This window comes from Rhinolophus sinicus, chromosome 3 (genome assembly GCF_057876585.1).
Source record: "Rhinolophus sinicus isolate RSI-liver-muscle chromosome 3, RSI-T2T, whole genome shotgun sequence".
NCBI classification, from domain to species: Eukaryota; Metazoa; Chordata; class Mammalia; order Chiroptera; family Rhinolophidae; genus Rhinolophus; species Rhinolophus sinicus.
In genome coordinates this window covers 131,469,528-131,495,110 of record NC_142503.1, presented here as the reverse complement: position 1 = coordinate 131,495,110, position 25,583 = coordinate 131,469,528, and the positions used below count along the sequence as shown (strand labels likewise).

Here is a 25,583-nt window from a genome sequence, read left to right as displayed (position 1 = left end):
GAAGGTTCTTCTCTGTCCAGGAACCTAATTAGCCTCTGAGTCTCAGTGTCTATATAAAGGTACACTATTTGGTGAGAAGAGAACCTGCTAGAAACTCTACTTTGCAGCTAAAACATGTAGCCTTCAATCAGACCATTCCACCTTCTCAGGAGCCATAGAACTCACTGTCCATATTCATTTGGGACTCCGGAACCACTTGTGTACACTTTACAGAAGCGCTCAAATCAGGCAACACTTTGGGAAAAGCTGGGAAGCTTGTCAACATACACTCAGAACTGGACTCTTGGGGGTGGGCCTGGGAGGCTATACCTTTAGGAGCCTGGCAGTCGGGAACTACTGTATCTCTCCCAGCAGTTGCTCAAGGAAGCTCTACTGAATAAATAAGTCACTATGTCAACAAAAATGAAAAATGGAATGAACAAAGTTTCAGGTGACTGAAAAAAATAATAGATCTATTATTTCACCCGAAGAAGTTCTCCTCCCAGCCTTTCCCCATCGCATGGCTCCGCACCATCCAAAGGAAAGATGTGAAAATCTCAGTCATGAATCGAAGAGACCAACCCCCTATAGTAACGTGAACCTACATGACTAAAGCGGAGACCCTGACTGCCAGGCGGTGGCCCCTTCACCCTGCATGTAAACCACAAAGAAATGACGGCAAGTCAAAGTGATGGTGCGGGGTCCCCTCCCGTCAGGATGCCCTGTGAGGACCAACACGTCCCACCATTGAACTCCAACTCCTACTTTTTCCTCCGTCTTTATTGTCTTGTGCCACTGGTTGCAATGGGGACGGGAGAGCATACGGGAAATTATATATATATATATATATATATATATATATATATATATATATATATATATATATATGATATATGTATAAATAAAATGTGTAGGCATATATATATATATAAATTCCTGTCTTTTTCTCTCTCAAGTGAGAAGAAAGAGTGTTGAGACAGGACAGTTCTGATGGGGAAGCAATGAATTCAGTTTTGGATGGATCCTACCAGTACCTCAACTCAAAATGTTCAAAATCAAACTTGCCTTCTTTCCACTCTTCTTTTGCAGCATTAGTGGCATCACCACTCACCTAGTCATCAAGCTGGAAAGCTTAGCCCCACTACAAATCTTTCTTGTCCTAATGTCTCATATCTGGTCAGTGACACTCGCTACCTCGTCCTCTGCCAAAGTCCCATCTTTCTGGAACCCCCTTTCCACCCTCACTGCCCCACACTGCCAGGCCCCCGACTCTGCCCAACATAATATCCTCCCTTCCTCCAACCTCTCATCTCCCAGTCCCTGCTTCCCAATATTGCTGATGTCAAATCTAGCCACTTCCATTTTCGTGCTAAACAAAACTTCTGTTAATAACAGTAGTCATAAGAGCTAGTTTTGACTGTTTTCTGTGTGTCAGGAACTGCACTATAGGGCTTCTATTTATTATGAAATTTAATCCTCGTTACAATTCCAAGTTTATATTTTATTGTTAGTTCCATGCTACAGATAAGAAAACAAGAAAAGGAAAGAAGTTAGCCCACGTTGTAGAACCAGGATTCCCACTCGGGTTTGTCTCTCCAAAGTCTATGCTCTCACCCACAGGCTCAACTGCCCCCAGGAGAAAATAAACACCAAACTGCTGGTACCGACCGGCCCAGACTGAAGCCTGAAGCCTCCTCCTCTGGGAAAACTCCACTCCGGCCACACTCCCCAGCTGAGCACAGCCTGGCCCTTCAGGTCTCGTCCTCCCAGGACAGGACCTACCAAAATCACACTCATCCACCAAGGCCCTTTTTCCCAGGGCACTGCTCTCAATCACTTCCAGCCCATAATAGCTGTCGCCCACAGAATTGCGTTCATTCATTTACTACACCACTTATTTGATTGCTGTATTCTTTCCCATTTATTATGTAAATATTTACTGATCAGCTATGTGTCAGCCACTGTGCTAATTTAAGGTGCCTTGTGTGTTGAACAAGCATGGTCTCTGCCTTATTCATCTTTCAATAAGCAGCACCTACTGAAATATCTAGTGAATAACAGGTGCTCAGTGTTTTGATGAATGAAGAACCTTAGAATCATTGAAAATGCTCAGCATAAGTGAAATAGTCTGATAGCCAACATGGCTCAAAAGGAGTTGAAATGTAAGTTGTTTGACTTTTACCATATTCCTCAATGATCTAGGTTTACGTTTTCAACTTGTCCTAGAATTGTAAACTGTACCTTGGACATATGCCCGAATAGACTCAAGCAAAGACAAATATTTTTAATTCCCAACTTTTTGTATATTATAATCATACTCTTTTGTAAAGTGACAGGCAGTCATTTCACCAGTAACATCCCCTCTCTGTCCGTATGATAAGTCAACGTCCCTCACAATTAAACAAAACACCAGCCCAGAGATAAAATGAGCCGTTTACAGTGTGGGCGCTGAGCTGGTAGCAGAATAAGGAGGAGGCCTTCCCTTTGGCCTTTGCGTCTGCGGCTGTGAGCAGATCATCTAATCATTGTATCAGACAGTATGCTCTAGCCCTGGAATTGGAGACATATGACAAGCCACCAATAATTCTGTGCATTTTAAAGGGGTGAGAATACCTGTCATCTCTCATGGAAAGGATTAGTGAAGTCCTGCTTGGAAAAGAATCAAAACTCCTTGGGAAGAAGATACGGCATGAATACAAAGTACATAAAACATTTGGGTTTTATGGAGTCATTGAAAGACTTCTATGGTATTTGTTCTTATTTTATAGCTTTCTTCTCTTAATTCTGGAATAGAAATAGCATATTTTCATTTCATCTGCTTATTTAAAGCTATAAAGTTAAGGATTTTCTCAATACCAAAAGCAGTATGGGAGGAAAAATTAATTGTCAACCCTAAGGGAGTTTTCACAGAAAGAGAAAAAGAAAGCCAGCCAAATGGCAAAGTAATCCACTCCAAATCGTGACTATAAACTTTCTACCTTGCAACCCAGTCTATACGAGCAATTCACACAGACGGGCAGGTATAAAAGTGACCTCTAGCTTCAAGGACCTGTGTAATTTAAGCTCCCTGAAAATTTTCTGAACAATTTAGGTAACATGAATTACTAAACTCTTTTCCACATTGACACTCTATTTGAACAACAATATAAAAGGTGTTAGTCTTCAGTCTTGAGAAAAACCAACCCACATTCAAGACAACCTTCACCTCACCTGCTTTGGACATGAAGCTTCACTGTACCACTCTTTCTCTTCTGCAAACCGGAACTGTGAGAAGGAGTCCCCTAGGAGTAGAAAAACATACAATTTTGTGCAAAAGCCACAGAAATACACTCATTTCTCCATATTCCCCTTTTGGAATAAAAGTGTCGTTTCTGAAGAGCTAACCATCCCGAATTCAGTGGCATCCTTCAGCGGGAGGTCCTGGCTTCCACATCAATATACCGGTCTGTGCGTGGTGGGCACCTGAAAAAACAGTTGGCACCTGCCTTCATTGTTTCATTCAGCTCTCAGTAAGCCACCATCCTACGTGCTCCTTGAGAGACAACTAAGCAGTCCAGGCCAGCAGACATAGCCTTCTACCCATAGTTAGCATATTTTCATTTCATCTGCCGAATGTATGTTAGGAAACGTAAATTTATGATTTGGGCGATGGGCACAGCAGAAAAGGAGGAACAGAACTGAAGGAAAGCAGTTCTAGGCTGATCCACAATAATGACAGACTTAAAACATCTCTTGGAGGTGGAATTACGAACCTCAACCATCACTCCAAAAATCACCTGGTTAGAATGTCAAATGCAAAATAAAACTCAAAGAATGTGCATTAGATTAGTTCATGCGAATCAGAGTGTACTGCTCTGAGCTCTTAGAATAAAGGAAAATGAACCAGAAAGATCAACATAAATAAGCACAAAAGACAATTCTGTATAACAAGCTTCGACACATTTTGTAAATGTGTATGTATCTGATTATTTGCATTAGGAGCAGCTAATTTATAAATGAAGAATTATTTCTCTGCCATAGCTTTCATCATCCTACCTCATCAACCTACATTTATTTCCTATTTCTTCAGACTTTCTGCTCCAGAGTCAGCCTTTTTCATATTCCAAATACACTTACTATTCCATACTATCCTCATTTCTTTTTTAATCCTTCCCTCTGGTCTGTCAGACCTACACGTCTACCTAAGCATATCCAATTTATACTTCAAGAGCTCAGGTACAGCCCACTTCCTTCTTCTGATATTTCTCGGGTGATTTAAGCACAGAATTTGTTCTTTACTTCTAAATTAAAAGAGGGAGAAAAGAAGTGAAGAATTCAAAATTAAAGAGACAAAGATAAATTTAAAGATAAAACCTATACCACCCCTGCCAATTCCAAAACACAAGAATCATACAACATTAATGTTTGACAAGATCAAATTCAAGGCAAACAGGACCAAGAACGACACTCTTTATCACAAAAAAAGGATTACAGCACTACTCTTAGTCATTGACAAATCAATTTGATCCCTCAAAACTTACAAAGGATCTGCATAATTAATAATGTCTTGTATGTGGATGTAGGTATGTGTATGCGTGCATGTATGTATTGTGATTCTATGTGTGTACTTTATAAGTATCTGTGCAACATTAATTTTTTAAAAGTACTATAGAAAGGCCACTAAAACCTCAATACATCCTAAAATATAACAGTCATACAAACCATATTCACTGGTGATAAACATTTGTAGCACATATTAGCCAAGAGTTAATCTCTCTTACAAAGACCTTTTGCAAATCAACCAGAAGAAAAACATCTAACAGAGAAACAGGAAAAGAGCCAAGAATAAGAAATGTGAGCAGCTAACATATATACGAAATAATAAATGAATAAATTAAAAATCAATCTGGTAGGCTTTTTAAAACTTGACCAAATAGCTGAATGCCTTATTCAGTATTATTTTGGGCATTCCTGAACTTTCTATACTCTAAATGATCCTATGATTGCACAGATTACTATAATATATAATCAGCATAAGATAACAGTAATGCAAAGAAGGCATGATATACGTATTTATTTTTAATATCTGAATATTCACTTTCAAATACAGGTAAGAGGCCAACAATGGCTAAATAGCTTATTGCAAACTAATCCCTTGCAGAGAACTAGGAACACTAGGCCAAAAAAGAATCTATCTATCTGAAGACATTAGAGAGTTACCACAGCAGTGGGAACAAAGGTTCCAGAGAGAAGAGAAGTACAGAGAGTTAAGTCTAACATTTAGAGCTGCTTTTCCCTTTGAGGCATTTAATTTCCAAAGGCCATGCTGAGAGACTGAAAAACTATGTATAAAGTAACAACCAGGGAGGTTCAGAAACTGCAGAGGGCTATAGCTGGCTAGCCTTAGGGCACCGGGCAGACAAAATGGAGTTCAGAGCCCATGGATGAGGATGTGTCAGACAATCAGGGCTTTCGGGGGGACCCCTGATGACTACGTCTTACAAGTAGGGACGAGGTAGGAACAGGTCAGCCCTCACAAGTCTGAAGCACAGCTGTGAATCAGCTCAATCTTTGATTCTGCCTACAAGAAGCAAAAGTAAATCCTATTTGGAGGAAAATGACATTATCAATAGCCAAAAATTATCTCTATTATTTTTTATACACAGTGTCCAAAATTCATTAAAAAACCATCAGGCATATCAAGAGATAAGACCCAGATAACAGAAAACTAAAGGGAAAAAAAGATCCACAGAGGTTAAGATATTGACGTTATCAGACTTGGATTTTGTGATTTTGCAATGTAAAAATATCAAGATTAGGAAAAACTAAAAATCAGTGACATCCATAAAGTCATCTTTGACTCACATAAAATAAAGTTATACACAAAAAAAAAATACAAAGAAAAGAAAAAATATTTGAGAAAATTAAATACCTAAAACACATCTTGTTTACAGTAATCAAACTTTAAAACAACACAATCTAAAAGCCCTAATGAATAAAGCATATAGAGGCCAATTTTGAAAAATAAGCTTGTTAAAATGACGACTATGGAAAGTCAACCCCCTAAGCCTCTCATTGAAGATGAAAGAGTGTTCACACTTGTTGAAATGATGAATTCTAGCACCAAGAGGGCTTCTGGACAGTAAGTTACCAAAATTCTTCTTCCTAAAATATATCAGGACACACACAACAAGGATGGTGGTATTACCAAATGTGCTACCCCCTGTATCTTGCACATCAGACATTTGGACATGCGCAGCCCTTAAATAACACAATACATTGTGATAACAGTATTTTCAATTCTGCTCCTGCTTACGTACTTGCTGAAAGAGTTCCTGGTCTCACCCTAACACAGTGAACCCGACTGAAGAAGTATAAAATGGAAACAAGTAAAGAACAGTGACAGCCAGCTGTTGTTGACAATGGAACAAACGTGGTGAACTGAAGTGTCTTAGGCGTCTCATTCTATTCCAGCCACAATGCTGAGGCTGGGGTGCCTGCAATGTAAGCTAAGCTATAGGTGATATTGAAACAATTTTCTTATATCTTGAAAGGCAACTGCATTGCTCTAATGCCACATTTCTAGAGCCAATATTCATGACAGATTTTTTTCAATCAACTAATTGTGCAAAGCTGCAAAAATGTTACAAAGTTAGATTATGGGATGGCAGCAATCTTAAGTATGCTTTTGAAAATATTCAGAAAGAAAGGCTGTTTCAAAATGTGCATAATGCTTCAATTTCTGGGATTCCTCCATGAAACTCCCTGATCATCACACAAATCTCCAAGTGTAGGGGTTCATGAGGAGATAAGTCTTTACCCAGTTGATTACCTGGTCTTTCCCTAGTTACTATTAGAGAGGACACCTTTAATTGCTAAGAGGAAGCATTCCCATCAGCAGTCCTCTATTCTGGCTGAGCGGGTCAAACAACACCTTGCTATACCCACCTCAGCTGAAAGCCATCATTTATTTAGTATCACAAATCTATATAGTATAGTGACCGCGGGAAGAATCTAACACCAGACAGTGGTGAGAAATGAGAATGCTTGCATGTTATCCAAATTAAATCTGGCTACTAAAAACTTTTATAATAGAATTCTAATCATTTTATTGAAATTTCCAATTTTTTTTCTTGTATTCTGGTCATCCATTCTATGACAGTAATATTTTGCTTTAGCTTCAGCTAAATATGATTTAGCACTTGCCCATTTGGTCAAAATGTGTATTTGGTGTACCTCAAATATTCAGTTAGTGACATCCTATGAGGCCATTTTAAAAATAAGGTAGCTTTATATGTATTGACATGTAAAGATACCCATTACTCAACTGTTACATAAAAAAAGTCAAGTTTTAGTACAATATAAATAAGATATGTAGATATACATATATACACACAAAATATAAATCACAAAAATACTAACATATGCACAGAAATAAGTGGAGATCATTATATACCTATTTTTAAAAAGATTATCTCTCAGAGGGTAGGACTGGAGACTTCTCCTTTCTGCATAATACATTTTCCAGGTGTATCTTCCTTTGTAAACAACAAGCACATTTTACTTTCGGAACTGAACCTAACAGAAGGAAATCTAGAAAAAAGCTGAAGACTCTTGAGGGCCGGGACCATTCAGGAGGCAGTCAACATAAAACATCCATAGATCTCAAAGCTGGAACCGCAGATGCCCTTCGTGCTAAGTCTCACTTTATAGAACAGTGACGAACCTTGGGTCTGAAGAGGCTCAATGAACTGACCAAGGCCACATAGAGAGTTAATGCCTGGACACCAAGAACTCTTGGTTCCTGGCATTTTTTATTATAGTTATAACTAATAAAGCGCTTTCCACTGTCTCCACTAGGATTCTCAGCTATCTGAATTCCCTAGGACAAAACCAGATACTCAATAAACATTTTATGACATTTGGTATGTAACACTTGATACGTTGACACTGTTTGAAGATATGAGAATCTAAACTCAAAAATAAAGAAGTCCTCATTTTAGGAAAAGATCACTTCAGAGGTTCCTTTAAATAACTACCATAATACTTTTTAAAATGACTGTTTTTATAGAATCCTAGGTAGTCTAATAATGATAGTGTCAGAGAAATAAATATACCACCTCTGTCACTATATTTTTAATACCCAGGATTCTCACTCTGCCTAAATTCTCAAACTGGTTGAACACATGTCTTATGATTAGTGACAAAGTGGACACTATAAACTTGTTAGAATGCCACAGTACTATGCTTCCTAAAAGCTTTCCATCTAGTCAGAGATAACATAGCTTTGAATTTTAAGCTTACCCCCTCAGCCCCATCAGCAAAAGAGAACTTGCAGCCAAGCAAAAGCCCTTAACAACCAAAGCTCTCCAGTGGAAGTTCAGGTTACGAGGAATAATCTTTATCTGGGCAAAGACTTTAGTTTTGACAATACAGATTTTAGGTGCATATGATGAGTAAGTATAAAAGGTGGAAAATGTGTCCAAACCTAATAATAGCCAGTTCCAATAATTTGGTGGCAATTCCCATAACTGACGTCCATCCTAGGTATTTGGATCTCTTTTGCATTAAATTGGCCCAGACCCTTGTGGTGAGTCCTTTTAGAAATCAATGTATCACTAGTTCCGGATGAGTATTTCATTTTAAGCTCCATTTTCCTGGCTCTTCTTTATAATGATCAACTTCCTTTATCTCCCCCACAATCCTTAGAAGATGCCCTCACCCAGGTCAACATGTCTCTGGGAAATCACAGACAAACTCTATAGATTGACAACTTCATAATCTTCATAAAAAAAGAATATGCCCAGTAGTCACCACAATGGCTACTATAGAAAATGAACCATATCCTGTCTTCTCTCTAAACTTCTCTATCCTCATCTATGAGAGATGGCATATGTGGAAGGTCAAGGTGAATCCTAAGTCCACTGGCTGACACAGATCACGCAGAGATGATCCACAGTTCAGCCGACAGGACACAAAAAAATCCTTGCCACCGCCAATTTCTCGCTTCCATGGATGATCCTTTCTACATCAAGCACTTCCATATTTACCCTAAAACGAAGCAACAACTAGCACTTTGTAAGGAAGACTACACAAGCCACTACAGTGATGAACAAAAAAAGTTAGGTTGAGCCAAAGAACAAGAGAGGTAAGAAAAATCTATCCTGCTGCTCAACAGTGACTTATAATTAACTTTCTCACCAGGTGTGGGGCCCCCAAAGTCCCTGAACATCAAATATCCACATGGATCACTACATAATAGGATGGGCCTATCTTCCCAATGCCCCTAAAAAGTTGCTCCTATGTAATTCCCCAGGGGACTATATAGAAGGAAAAGACAGACACACTCAGGTACCATAAAAGCATTCTAGCCTTTATGAGAGATGGATGATGCTGACATTCTGGAATTTAGAATTTAGCTGTTTTCCCCAGAATAATTGGTGAATATTCTGTTAACCCGGTGCCACCGTACACAATCTGGTAAAATTTCTCAAATCAATTACTTTCAGAAACAAGGCCAACATCAAACCCTGGCACAGAAGTGCAAGATGAGAGTAGGTCATTAGGGTGAATAAATGAGAATATAAGATCAATCCTCTGATGGATAATGAAGTCATAAAACTGTAGAGTTGGTCTGAAGTAAAATAGTGTGTCAGTTAGGATTAGCTCCTATTCCTGGCTGCATGTAACGTAGACCTGAAAAATTATGTCTTAAGCAAGATAAAAGATTATATCTCTGTCAACTAACTGAAATCGAGACTTAGGTGGTCAAAGCTTAGTATGGTGGTCCAGGCTCCTTCCGGTTCATTGATCTGCCATTCCTATGGAGGCCCTTCTTGTCCTGTAGACTGAACTTGTCCTGGTCCGAGATGACACCAGAGCTCCTGACACCCCATCAAAATTCCAGACAGCAAGATGGAAGAAGAGATGAAGAAAAAGGGGCAAAAGGCATGCACCATCTGTCTGTGCAGTTTTCCCACAAACTACCATAGAACATTTCCACTTATTTCTCTTTTGGCCAGAACTGTACCAGATCATTTCACCAAGCCACAGGAATGCAAGATATTTAATTTCTTCTCATGTGGCCATGTGCTCAGCTAAGAATCAGCAGTTCGAGGAGAAAAAGGAGAATAAATATGGGGTGGGTAAGCAACAACTCTCTGTGACAAATTATGAGAAGGTCCTACTTAAGTTAATAAGGGTCAGCTTCAAGTGTAGTGACTGCGCTCACTGAAGTATGAATTCTCTCCAAGTATTTTAATGAATTACTTGTAACATCCAAACTTCTCAAATTGTAATTAAAATTTATTTCAGAGAATACATGCCTTTCAACTTTTTTTTTCCAATTCTGATATGAGGTAAGTGTGGGATAAAATTCTAGTTTCCAACACAACACAAGACATTTTTACCAAAATAAATACTGTTTAGTACGTTTCTCATAGAAAATGGGCATAATATGAAGTTAAACAATAATGACTTTAAGAATAACAATCCACTTACCAATTTTTTTCTTTCTTTCATACATACAGAGGGTGCCAAAAAAATGTATACACATTTTAAGAAAGGAAAAAACGATTACAAATGTAAAAACAATGAATACAAGTCACGTTTGACTTCTGCAATTACAAGAGGTGCTCAAAGTGGTTACCACCAGTGTCCAGACACTTCTGATTACGGCGACCTACTACTTGAGCAACGTTGACTAAAGTGTCCACTTGCATACATTTTTTTGGCAGCCCCAGTATTTCAGCACAACTCTGTGCCAAACACTGGGTGCTAATAATATAAACAGAACACAGTCCCTGTTCTCCCTGCTCTTAGATTCTGAGTTGAACAAGACAGGAGGAAACTACAAGAAATAGAAAAACATAAGATTTAAAGGAAATTTAAATGTCTTCCCCAAAGCTTTAGAGGGGATTGCATTCACTCTTTCTTGTTTTATACATACATCCAGACATAATGATACATTCACGGTGCTAATTTACATTTAAAAAATATTTAGCCTACCTAATAGCTTCTTTGTATTTTATTTATAACCTATCTGACACCCAAAACATTGACTTTGTTGGTTACCCCAGTTGGTGAAAACGACCATACAAATAATCAAAGCTTCCAGGTCTAATACCGGAAGTGGACTGCCCTCTAACCCCATCAGCAATCTCGCAATGATTTACAATTCACTTTCAGAAGCAGCAGATGAGAAAGTAAAGCTATATCAATGCCAAACCACCATTATCTGGAAAATAGCCTGGTATCTGTAGGATGATGCTCAGGTTCACAGTAGTACAGACAAAGCAGAGTCCTACTAATACAATGACTCTCTCCTTTCCAAAAATCACTGTGAAATTCAGCACCTTGGTCTCCCAGCAGAATAAAACTTTGCCTGAATTTCCTGGCCTGCCATCCATTCCTCCTTATCATTTGATTTTCTTTTCTACACTGAGTACTTTTGAAAGTCAGTCTACCCCTATTACTGCTTATATCTCTCAAAAATGGTATTTTCCACCTTAATCTGCCCAATTTTCTTCTTGCAATTAAAAGTTCTGCATCAAGGTTAATGTTAAACAATTAAAATCTCCAAATACTATAATCCCATAATGAAAAAAATTGCTCAAACCACGCCCTCAGAGAGTACTGTGGGGGTGTCTAAAGAAAATGCCTGAACCCCTTTCTATCAGGAATATGGGTGTGCTTTCAATCTGTTGTTACTGGCTAAATGTATGCCAGATTCTCATAAATAAAATAATTTACAAGTCTTACCTATTATTTTTTACTTATCTCTTTTCTTACTGCACCTCAGCTCAGTTCACTGAAGTCACCTGATAATTCACACCGTCTTAGTATAAAACGCAAACTCATAGCCACACCTTTCACTGCTGACAGCTCTTCCTTCAGCTTCTCCTCTCATTCCTAAGATTCTGTGAAGCCTCTTTTGAAAATCACATAAGGATTTTCCTAATAGAATTCACTGCTTATAAGCACTCCAACTGAGCGTCGCTAGCAAGCACTGGTGGTACCCAAGCTAAAGAGAGGAAACCATGAGTCATTATACTTCATTTAGGGCAACTCATGCCGGCAACACAGAACCTGAGGAAGTTTGTTTTGATGAATTGCAAGTCCCAGACCCTTGCTTTTCTTTGTGAAACTCTTAATTCTAGCTCTTGAGTCTGCCTAGAATGAGCTTGGTAGGCAGTGTGTCCCTAGAAGAACTGCACCAGCAGAGGTCTCAAGGTAGAAGGGAGTTTGGCGACTCGAGGAGCAGAGGGAGGGCCAGTATGGCTCAAGTACGGTGAGGGGTGAAGAGGCAAGACGAGACTGAAGAGAAATCTGGGTCATATTCTTTACGCCACTCAGCTCTTCATCCAGTTATCAACTTTCACTGCGTAACACAGTATTCCGCAATAATTGCCAGGCTTAGTGAAACTCAGCTAGGCCTACTTCTTATCTGTTAGACACATTGGACATGAGGACCCAAACACACGCTAATTCTCAAGTGATGACCATCCCCAAACAGTTTACAGCTTAAACAAGACCACATAAAACAGTGAAAAATAAAATAGCGGGGCCTGTCAAATTGTCACCTTCAAAAGATAGAGGGCAAAAGATTCAAAAGTTCTTTTTGTCTGCATAGGTTAATGGATAGTTCTTTTAAAAAAATGTTACTGGGGCTATATGCCATGCTCCCAAGCCATTGTTGATATCCAAATATGAAGTTATGGAATTTAGGAAGCTATCCTGACTGGTAATTAGCTCAGGGAAAAATCTCATGGGACCACTACAAAAAAGTCTGGGCATAGAAAAACCTCCATGCCTAAGAACATGCCACTTCCCTGATGAATATCCAGAGTTGCTGATCTGGAAAGCAACAGAACTTCAGGTCGGTCAGTGGTAGATGGGAAAGGAAACGCAGTGAGAGACAGGATGGAACTGGGGAGAAGCATACACCTTACCCAATAACACGATGGATTCCTGTCGCCTCTTTCAAAATTAGCAGAGAGTTCCCATTCAGCCTCCTGGTTCTCCGCTTCTAGTCAGAGTTGCCCACAGATGAAAACCCCAGTGTCTGGTGTTGGCTACTGAGCCATGTCTCCTAGACTTTAGCTGTTAAGACCACAGTTATTGCACCTTTCCTGATCCAACCCCTAAATAGAACCTTGGCCTATGTTTTGACCACATTTAACTTCCAGCCTTTCCAGGTCTGCCATTTTACTCTGGTATCCACCTCATGGTTCTTTTTTTCTTCACCTAGATGGCCAGTATATATTTTGATGCTACAAGTGTTCAATGGTTAAGTGCAGTACAATGAAGCAGAAATGCAAACAGCACATTTGGAAGAATCAGCATTTGTTATTACCAAACACATTTTAATGAGCACCTTTTCGGTCCCAGCATTATTTATATGAATGATATGTATTGCTTTTATTGGAAAGGCACAAGTTGCCTTCCATTTGGTAGATCTGTTTGAGAATGTCAGTAGTCAGGATGTTGATTCTGCTTAGTTACAGATGCCTTAGCGTGGGCTTGGCTTTTTTTTTTTTAACAAATATTTGATTCATTATTAATGTACATGTCACTACAGCAGGCTTAGAATGTCAATACGGGAATAAATAAAATAACTACAGTTAGTTGAAACAAAGCAAATGAAAATGAGCTTAAAGAGCCCTGACCAAATGAAATATTTAAAACTTTCAGTTAAAAAACTATAGACATTACATACATACCTAATAGCACTAAGAATGTACAGTATCAAGTTTTGGAAAAATCAACAAGTGGTTCAGTCAGAAGAAACTATTTTAATATTATTATATATTTTTCCTTTTAGAGACATTTATAACATATACTTGATTTCTACCGCATGTAAGAGAAAGCCGAAACTAAACATTACCTCACTTACTGCCAACATAGCACTGACTTGCCACAGGTAACCTGCTCCAAAATATCCAGTTCTATAGGTCAGCTATGGTATTAAGTGCATGGTCATGTGAACAGTTTTATAAAAGGCCTATATTTCCAGAACTATGTTAGATCCACAAATATCAGCTTAGCTTTCTTTTATCTAAAGTTTCTTTTATCTAGTTTCCATTCTAAAGTTTCACATCTAAAGGACAGAGAGTGGAGAGTTTTAAGAAATTCTAATATACAAAAACAAAGTTATAAGACAGTAACTTGATAAACTGAACAATAGCTTTCTGATTTTACCAAAGGATTCATGAGCAGATTCATTTAGACACTGAGATTCCTTGACATATTTAAAATGTAACTGAATTTCCAAAAGCTTTACTTAAAACTTTCAGAATACACTTTTTGTTAAATGGATTCTCTCCGTCAGTGGATTTCCTATAAACATCTGTTGGTTGAATGCTAACTCTCAAGTGTTTCCAATTTGATAATGATGTTCGTGTTTTATTGTAGACTCAAAATAAATATGTTGCTTTTCATGGGTATTGTAAAAGCAGCACATTTTTTTTTTCAAGGTTTCGAGGCTCAGAGTAGAGTTTTCCCAAGTGAACTTTCAGAGTACCACTTCTAAATCATTGGAGTATCTCTCATGTTTTAGGAGTAGTGGGAGGGTAATGAATGTTGGGTTTGTTTTTATTTTAAAGGAAGAATTATCTTCTCAATCTTTTTGCCACCACTATATGAGAAACTTTGGTGAGGCAATGTGCCAGTGGAATCTGTTTACCAAATTCCATGTGACAAGTTTTAGCCATAATTTTTCACATAATTTAAAAAGCTTTGTTCCATTTCATGTTTACTGTGTTTCCAGGAGACGTCATTGGGCAGAATTCAGCAAGTTAAGGTCCTAATTTGTTTTAAGCACTCACCTCTGCAAATTTAATCCCATCTGGAGCTTCTGTAAAGCAAATAGTATGCTTTAAAAAAAAATTTGGTATATACTTCTAAAGTATAAGGTCTCTTTTTAATACTACATTATCATATGTAAAAAAATGCAGTAATTAAAAAATAAATTAATATTATCAAATATGCAGATATTTAAATATCCCCACAACATGTTTTAGGTTTCTCTTGGGCATAGGGAGAATTGTTTGCTTTTTTATAGTTGGTGTATTCAAATCATAATCCAAAATAAATTCTCCACAATGCATTTAGTTGATGTGCCTCTTATATCTCTTTAGTAGTCATAGTTTATTTGTTGAGGAAACCAGATCATTTAACCTGTTGGCTTTTTCACTCCCTGGATTTTGCTGATTTGTACTCTCTTATTGTCTAATCTGTTATTTCTAGTGTTTCCTATAAGCTGGTAGTTAGAAGTAGAGGCTTGATCAGATCGAAATTCAATTTTTTGGATGAATGCTTTTTAAATCAGAGAAAATTAATGGAAATGTATAGGGACAGAATCCAATTTTAGATAAAAGTATAATATTAGCTTTAAGAGTTATCTGGAGAGGAGGAAAGTATCCCAGACCTACTGTTTGCCTGAAATTTTTAGGAAATGAGTAGCTCCTAAAGTTGCTCATCAGTAATATCACTTAACAGTGAAATGAAAATAAGCTTAAATTATAATAAAGTTTTTAAAAAAGTGAAGTGATTGATGATAATGCACAACCTTCATCAATGATGACATCATACAAAATCGAGGACACTAATTGACAAATTTTTTCAGATGAGAACAGATTAGATCACGATCACCCAAGGAAATGGTTGTGCACTTGTATCCAGTTTTGAACCCATTTTGTTTTCCAAGGAAAAGGAGTAGCAAGTGGAAGAGATAACAGTCCCCTTCCATGCTACTTTTCCATCTTGGTAATTTAGAACTGGAATACAAAGAGAAGCAGATTCATGCCTGGGGTAAAACCAGAAGAATTCTGTTCTAGCAAATTTCAAAAAAATGGTGCATTAAATTGAGATTTCTACACGGGGAATTATAAGACTTCTGAGGTTCTTCAGCACATGCTCTGTGCTGGCTGCTTGGTGGGGCTATGGAATGGCAGGACTCTTGCCCCTGCAGAGTTCACAAGCTGAAGGAAAAGAAACAGTCTATGTTCCCACCACACACAGGTCCACCACACAATCCAGTGTCTACAAGGTCCATTCATTTTTTTTGCTGAATACGGCAAATGGACAGCCTTCTTTTCTCCCACTCATCCAGGGCTCCCAGCACTAAGGGAGGGGACCCTAAAACACCTACTACTCCACAGGTATATTTCCAATGAACCGTACAAAGCATTCTTTTGTGTCCTCAACTTACATTTTAGTGAATGATACATATTAAGCTGTCATTGTGAAGATGTAAGGTTGCTAAAGCAGTCTTTATGTCAGAATTATAATTGAACTGTAAAGTGGTATTTTGTTACAAAATAAAATTTCAATTTTCATCACCACTTTTCAGAAGAGGATGCTAAGGTTTTCTCTTTTCTGGTGGGGAATGAGGAAAAAATAGCTACTTGAAATGTCAATGTTTCTAAACCCAATATACTATATTTAAAACTGTTTAAATGTAATAAGTTCTGGCATTGCTTTCCTTTGGTTTCTTTTCTGGAGAGGTCCATCCTCCGACCAAATGGGAAGTAGATTCTTTTTTCTTTTTTTTAAACAGTTGTGACATTCAAAAACTGATAATTCTATTTATAGATGTATAGTACTCCAAGATAACTTAGTGTCTCTAGAGAAAGACTGATTATGTAGTTTACACATGTTATTACTTTTAACTTTAAATTTTTCTGATAACTCATATAAACATGGTTAATTTTTCCCTTTTCTTGGGTTGGATGCGGGGCCTGTGATCAGATGGGATGAAGACCAAAGTAGACTGGCTTCATAGTGCTGTACTTACTCATAAGCAACGAATACTCATAAACTACATCAAAATATATACTAGCCATTTACGTGAAGGAAAAATGGCCATGAAGTGGATACCAAGATAAAATGACAGAGATCAGCATTATGTCGAGGGCCATTGATGTAAAGGGAGAGATCTCATATTTAGACTTCCTGAAGTTCTCTAAGCAGCAATACTCATCAAGGACTATGAACCTCGTGTGTGTGTGTGTGTGTGTGTGTGTGTGTGTGTGTGTGACGAAAGGCCACATGATCTTGGACAAGCAAGATCCAAGATGACATGTATGCTCTGTCCCAAGACTACGAATCAAATCCCAGAGCTCACTCTCAACTGATGCTGCCACCCAGTACCAGGCAAGAATCCACAGGCATCAGAACAAATTTTCAGCCTTAGACAGGTCTTTCATGAACACTGCTAGCATCAGTCGCATCTGACTCAATAGTGCCACATCCAGTAATCATATAATGCCAACAACTCCTGACAAGGGATGTGGTAACTGGACATGTACCACATGGATATAAACGGAAATTCACAAAGTATACATCTAAGATTTTAAGGTCCATTTTTTATTTTATAATGCTTTAAAGAAATAACAAAGGTTTACCTGCCAGATTCAGTGACACTATACTATGTCAGTGACTATTCAATGACCCTTTTAAAGGTGAAAACCTGGGTTTTCTCAAACATAATAAGGGTGCCAAGGGGAAAATGAGACCAGTCTGAAGGATACCTAATCAGATCCTCAGATCTAATTTTCCAAAAAGGAGGAGAGGGGAGAAAGAGAGGAAAGAAGTAAAGTGAGCCACTGGAGAAACATTGGGGTTTTAATGTAGGGATATTTATTTTGGCAAATCAAAGTACAAGAACACACTTGTGCTTTTACGGTGGTTGAATGATCAGGCTCTGAAGTCAGACGATCTGAGTTTGAATCCTGGCCCCACTGTTTAGTAGCTGTATGTCTTTAAGAAAGTTGCTTGAACTTCCTGGGCCTCCATTTCCTTTCTGTCAAATGGGGACAATAACAGTTCCTAGCTTTGTAGTATTGTGAGGAGTAAATGAGCTATGCACATACACTGCTCTAACACAGTCACTGGCAGGGAGCAAATGTTTACTAGTATTTAGTTGCTGTTAACAAAATCACCAAGCAAACAGTATGTAGAAACTATGACACTGCTCCGTCCTAAGATATTCTGTGACACTCCCCCGCCAAAACCAAGTCATGCCAAGTCTCTCCCAAAAATGTCACTTAATTCATCTAAGACTCTGGCTGAGTTCCCTGTACCAGTTTTGGAAAGTAATCATAGCAAAGAAAAAATCCTTTTGCCATGGCACTATAGAAAGAGTAACAGCTGCATGTTGTGATTGACTGTTTGAAAGCTCACATTTGCTTTTTACTATAAAAAATTTCACCCGTAATCTTGAATGAAAGTGAATTAAGATGATTAAGGTTGAAATTTACCTGAGAAATTAACTGCCTTCTAAAAACCAGTAATCTATTGCCAAACATCAAGTGCTAGCCTAAATTATGAGGACTATAGAAAGAACTGCCATTGTTCTAAGGCAGTCGAAGTATTTTTCAGAGTTTGATGTTAAAAAAAAATTCCTCACCTTCTCCCTCATCTCCACTCCCTCCCATCTAGCAACCCTCAGTTTTTCTCTATAACTCTTGATTGCCACAGGGATACAAAACACAGTTTGGGGAATACAATCAATAGTGTTGTAAAGATTTTGTAGGGTGTCAGATGGACACTTGTCTTATTAGGGAGACCACTTCATGGACAGTATAGATGCCTGACCACTGCAGTGTACACCTGAAGCTGAAGCTCAATAACAATGAATGTCAACTATAATTTAATATATATATATATTGTCACAGGATGTGGAGTACAGCATAGGGAATAGAGCCAATGGAATTGTAACAGATATATATGTCGAAGGGTAGAAGAATGGGGGAGGGGGTTATCACTTTGTGAAGGATGTAAATGTCTAACTATTACATGGTTTTGTACACCTGAAACGAATTTCAAAAATCCCATTATAAATTGTTCCTTTATTAAGATAAAAGGAAAATCATAAACACTGAATATTAAATTTCTTTTACTTAGAAATAATTCTACACCAAATAGCAGTACATAATTTTTCATCACAAAAAAATTTATTCTGGAGTAAGAGGGAAAGACAATCGCAAAATTCACCTATCAGTGTGTCAGGATGTTCCAATGACCAAATCAACCTTGTGTTCACCTTGTTCATCTGTATAACTCATTAGTAACCAAATTTGCCTCACAACTATGTGTTTTTAACGGTATTTGATCATTTGGCTCACATTTGCTGGTGGTGAGGGGGAACCTCACATAGTATAAGGTAACAAAATCTGAATTTAGTTTACTTCTTACTTAGATAATACTTAATTGATTTAATACACAGGAAAATTAAAATATCTTCTATAATAACATACCTCATCTTCCTTTAATAGGAAAGCATTTTTTAAGTACAGAATTTTTTAAAACTTATCTAAGTCACTTCCAGCTACCTCTTCCCAAGCTATAATATCAAGTATTTAACGCCAGACAAGGGAATCTACCTGAAACACTAGAGAAATTCAGTAGAGGGCTGATTACAGATAAATGGGGGGAAAAAAATCAATGACTTTTCCACATGCTATCAATAAACAAGTAGACAGTAGACAATGGTTGGGGGCCGAGAGAACCCCTTCACGGCAGCAAAACAAAAACTTATGAAATGTTAAGACCTATATGAAGAAAATGGTAAAACTTTAAGGAAGGATTCTTGTTTACTCATTTAACAAAAATATACTAACAATCAGACTGTATTAAGTGCTGGAAGTATGAAATTATATGGGCCCGTGATGAGTTCACTGTTATATAAATAAGCACTTACAGAACATACAATGATGAACACACGTCTTATGGGAGCATAGTGTGTGTGTGTGTGGGGGGGGGTTGTCCAGGGGATAAATAACTCAGGTTGGGGCACTGTCAGACAAAGGTTCCTAGAAGAGGTGATGCCTGACCTAAAGAATGACAAGGAGTTGGCCAGGCAAAAAGCTAGGAGATTGCAATTAAAGGCAAAGCCGAAATCAGCAAGTGAGAAGGTGCAGATATTGTGGGTACCTGCATGCAGTTTAGTGTTACTAGAGCATAAAATTTGAGGAAGGAGTAATGAAAGATAAGGAAAAGGTATAAATGGAAAAATATAACATTCCTGGATGAAATCTCACAACCGTAAAAATGTCAATTCTCCCCAAATAAATATTTATATTCAATGTAATTCTAATCACAATCCTAATTTTGGGTCGGGGGGTATTTATCAACTATTCTCTGTTTCATCTTCAGGAGTAAACACATAAGAACAAACAAGACTTTTCTAAATTGTTTTAAATAACAAGGAAGAATAAGCCCTCCCTAGCAAATAAAAAAGCCAGACTATAGAGTCATTAAACAGTATAGCCCTGGCAGAGGAATAGGAAAATAGAGTCCACACTTCAGACAGAAACCCTGGCATACAACGTTGTATGTGATGAAGATGACATTTCAAATCAGTGGGGAAAGAATATAACAGCCAATGGGTGGGGCAATTTGTTATCCCAATGGAAGAAAACTTACATTAGGTTTTCACATTTTTTACTACACACAATTTCAGATAAATTTAAAATATAAATGTAAAAAACGACAATACTAAGACAAACCAGAAGGGAATAATTTTATTATCTTAGAACAGGGACTTTTCAAAGCAAGGCATCAGGACACTCAGAAAATCAATAAAGGAAAAGATGAACAGATTTTACTACCTGAACTTGAAAATTTCTGTTAAGTGAAAGATGCTACAAAGATTAGAAAAACATATTTAAAAATTACCAACATAAAGACAAAGAGTTAATATCCTTAATATACCAAGAGCACCTAAAAGTCAACTCAGAAAAGACACTCAATAGAATAGAATTGAGGACAAAAGACAAGATTAGACAAATTAAGATAACAGGAAAAGATGCTCAAACTTGCTAGTTGTCAGAAAATTCAAATTTAAACAATAAGAGATAACATGAAACATGAAAATTTTAAAGAATGATACATCCAGGGTTAGGAAGAATGTGGAGAGCTGGCTTATTAACATAGTATTATTGGAAACATACATTAGAATAGCCTGTTTGGAAAGATAACTGGGCAGTACCTCTCAAAATTGACCAAAGCGAATATACTTTTAGAACTCAGTGTATGTGTACAAGCATTATTTATAAAAATGAAAGACTAGAAACATCCTAAATGTTCATTAATAGGAGAATAGTTAAGTAACTCACAGCATATTCCTAATACAGAACACGACACAGCCATTGACAAGAATGAGGACAGGTCTGTATGACTAACATGGAAGGGTGTTTGTGATGCACTGACAAGTCAAAAGAGGAAGCCAAGGAACACCTTTATGTCAGGGTCCCCATGATCACCCCCAAGTTCAGTGATCTGCTAGGGGGACTCATCAGACTCAACATACGGTTGTACTCATGGCTATGATTTATTACAGCAAAAGAACACAAAGCAAGATCAGGTGAAGGAAAAGGTACACGGGGCAAAGCCCAGAGGCACAAGCTCCCCAAGTCCTCTCCTAGTGGAGTCACAGCGGCTGTGCTTAATTCCTCCGGGAATGGAGATAGGACAGTACACGTAAAATATGGTCTACCAGGGAGCCTCATTAGAGAGAGACGGGGTACCCAGGGTTCTTTTGAGGGGCTGATCGCATAGGCACTAGCTGTTCCAAAATTCCAGATACCCAGAAGGAAAGCAGGTGTCCCGCATACACTGTATTGTTTGTACAAACAATTTAGGTACAGTGAGCCACTCTGATCAGTCCTGGGAATGGTGAGAATCCTGCCAAATTCCGAGTTCCCAGACACCAGCTCAGGGGAAACCTTGCAAACAGGCCTTTCTGTGGATCAGCCGTCTCAGGCTTGCTATGTTAGCACTTTTCAGTACAACCTTGAAGAGGAAACTAAACCATATGATAGCAAAAAGACGTATTTAGAGTTGGGAGAACTAGGTTCTAGCTCCGCTTTACGATAATAACTTCATTTTTTCATCTGTAAAAACTCATTCATCCCTTTATACATTGATTCAGTATTCATTGCGCACGTATTATATGTACACTGTCTCAGATGCAGGTGAATAAAACGGTCTGTGCCCTCTTGGAGCTTAAATTCTATCTACACAGGTAAATATGTCACGTGTCAAGTGGTGGTCAGCGCCACGCAGAGAAACATAGCAGGTAAGAACAGCTGGGACGGGAGGGTGGGGGGAGGTCTGCTTGTGCACTAGGAATGCTCAGGGAAGGCCTCTCTGAGGGTAAGAGTCTGCGGAGAAGGCAGGAAGGCAGGGAGCATACAGATTTCTGGGGGAAGAGCACCAAGAGGAGGAGGAAACATGCAAAGGCCTTGAGATGCTTAGCACATCTGAGGAGAAGTAGAGTCCAGAGCAGCTAATGCTATGGGTCATTACAGGATTGTGTGGGGACTGAAAGACTATGTGTAAATGTACTTTATAAGCCAAGCTGGCCTTTCTATTATATGCCTTTAATCTAGGGGAGTTTAAGATATTATCTATAGAAAATACTTTTGCAATTCTACTTTTTCCTATTTTGGTAACTCAAGTAAGATGCACTTACAGATAGTCAAAAAAGATTATTCTTTTAATTTATATATACTTGAAAATATACCTTTCAGAAAATAGTTAATTACCATGTATTTTGAACATTATCCAGAGTTCTAAATAGAAACATCAAGAATCTATTCTATTCACAAAACTATAAAAATGGGCCTTTTTTGACTATCGCTCTACAAAGACTTCAAATAGTAAATATATTAAATTCAAAAGCTTTAAGATCCCATTATCCCAATAATAATGGCCTTTTAATCTAAGCCAGTACAATGAAACCTTTTCTGTTAGTATCCAGCAGACTTCTGGCTTTTATTGTCCTCTCAGTATGACTTGTGAAGTCTGTTTTGATTTTATTGTTCATTTTTGCACACACTACGAGCTCAGCTAAGGACTATAAAATAATATTAGGCTCATTAAAACGTTCATGGTGTCCCTTGGAGCCACCCTTTCACACACCAGTATAAATCCTAAATAATGTTTTTCTGCCTCTTCTTCACCCTATTCACCCAATGGGTATAAAATATATTTCTGTATGGAAAATAAAAAAATAAGCATCCAATTTGTCTTCTCATCCCATTAAGTTTTATTTTTATTTTTGAAAAACACTAAAGTATTATTCTACTGAGCTATGATTTAGAAGGGAAAATGATACACCGTGTAATCTGAATTTTAAGTTTTTGTTTTGCCTTCCTGTGAAAAATTAAAGCAAATAACGTGCAAATGGTGGTGTTCACCTTCTTCGGGTCATGACCTTTGAGACTTACCAAGCAGCTACAGCTCCTTTACCCCACATACACATATAGAAAATCTGGGGTACAATTTGATAGGGGTGGGAGGGTCCACAAAGCCAGGCTGTGAAAATGATGTGTAAGCAAACGTGCTTCTCCCCAATGGGGTGGGGGCACAGCGAGGCGGCTACAACCCCAGCGTCGTGCAACACCAAACTTCACACAAAACCCATTTGCCACAGGTGTCAACCCACGTTCCCTTCACTGCGTGCCGCACTGATCTTACTGGTGGTGCTGATGTGCCGTGACAGTGTCTACACTTCTGCTCCTTGATCCTGTGAGTGTTTTTCTACTTCCTTGAGAGAAAAGGGGTCGTGCAAATGATTTGTTCACTGGTTTGACGGAAGTACGCAGTGATTTGGTTTCTGTGGGGTATCCACGCCACCTGGCTCCACACAAAGCCAAGATCATTTGGGCATTTTACATGTACTTTCACTAAAGCAATCATCTCGAGTATTTTAATTATCAGAGCCCATTCTTTTCATTACCACGTACTCCTGGGACTAGCACAGTTTACGGCACACAGTAGGCAGTTAGCAAATACGGGTTTACTCTATGAATAACGCATGAGTCTATGTATGCAAGAATGAAGAAGAAAATGAGTGATGTACAAATCAAAGAATAAGTGGCCTAAGTGACATAAAGGGGACAGGGAATAAAACAATAAGTAAAAATATTAAACATGTTATTTTCATGACACCTGTCAAAAATATACAGCAGAAACATAAAATACAGAGTTATATTTGCAATCAGAACTTTCTGGTAAATAAAGGACCTTAATTAAGAACATGTGGGAAGATAGAAAGATCTTCAACTGCTCTCAAACCCGAAGGATGGATCTCAAAATGAAAATATTCTAACAATTAACACAATCCAAGGCAAATGAATGAAATGGCACAAATTTATTAGCCAATGAGCTATAAATATGATCACTAAAAAGGGAAGAAGTCCTATAGCCAACTAAGTTTTGACAAGGGCACCAAGAACACAATGGGGAAAGGATAGCTTTTCAATAAATGATGTTGGGAAAACCGGATATCCACATGCAAAAGAATGAAACTGTACCCCTACCTTCACTACTCACAAAAATTAACTCGAAATGGATTAAAGACTTAAATGTAACACCAGAAACTATAAAACTCCTAGAAGGAAACAGAAAAAAATCTCCTTGACATTGGTCTTGGCAATAATTTCTTGAATAAGACACCAAAGCACAGGCAATAAAAGCTAAAATAAACAAGTGGGACTACATCAAACTAAAGAACTTCTGCACAGCAAAGGAAACCATCAATAAATTGAAAAGGCAAGCTACAGAATGGAAGAAAAATTTTGCAAACCATAAAAGGGGTTAATATTCAAAATGCATTTTAAAAAACCATATAACTCAATTGCAGAAAAGGGACTAATCCAATTTAAAATGGGCAAAGGACCTGAATAGACATTTTCCCAAAGAAGACATACAAATAGCCAATAGGTACATGAAAAAGAGTCAACATCACTGATCAGCAGGGAAATGCAAATCAAAACCACGAGATTACCTCATACATGTTAGGATAACTATCCTCAAAAAGAGATAACAAATGCTAGTGAGTATGTGGAGAAAGGGAACACTTATACACTGTTGGTGAAATGGGAAATGGTACAGACATTATGGAAAACAGATATGTACCCTTAAAAAATTAAAAATAGAACTAGCATGTGATTCAGCAATCCCACTTCTGGGTACATATCCAAAGGAAATGGAATAGGATCTTGAAGAGATCTGCCACCCATGTTCACTGCAGCTTTTTTCACAATAGCCAAGGTACACACACACACACAGAGGAATATTCAGCTATAAAAGAGAAGGAAATCTTGTCATTTGCAACAACATGGATACAACTGGAGGGCACTATGCTGCATGAAATAAGCCAGACAGAGAAATACAAATGCTGCATGATCTCACTTATATGTAGAATCTAAAACAGAAAGTTCACAGGAGCAGAGTAGAATGGTGGTTGCCAGGGCCTGGGAAGGGGGTGGAAATGGGGAGACGTAGGTCAGAGGATACAAACTTTCAGTTCTAAGAAGAATAAGTTCTGAGGATTTAATGTACAGCATGGTAACTATAGATAATGATATTGTATTGTACTGTGTGTTTGAAACTTGCTGAGAGTAGATCTGAAGCATTCTCACCACCAATAAACGAAAGCAGTTAATTATGTGCGGTGACAGATGTGTTAAGTATCTTGATCTTGGTAATCCTTCCACAATGTCTGTGAAATCATTACATTGTATACTTTAAACATACACAATAATAGTTGTCAACTATTTCTTAATAAAGTTGGAAGAACAATCATAATAAAAAGGAAACATGTCCTAAAATAT

At 37.9% G+C, this 25,583-nt stretch overlaps 1 protein-coding gene across 1 annotated transcript in view; it reads right to left on the bottom strand.

The window, feature by feature from the left end:
• Window positions 1-25,583, bottom strand: part of AVEN (apoptosis and caspase activation inhibitor) — a 144,771-nt gene that overhangs the window by 6,719 nt on the left and 112,469 nt on the right. Inside the window, exon 4 of the mRNA XM_088796940.1 lies at window positions 3,190-3,260. Coding sequence (XP_088653066.1) covers window positions 3,190-3,260 — 71 coding nt within the window. The remainder of the gene's footprint in view (window positions 1-3,189; window positions 3,261-25,583) is intronic.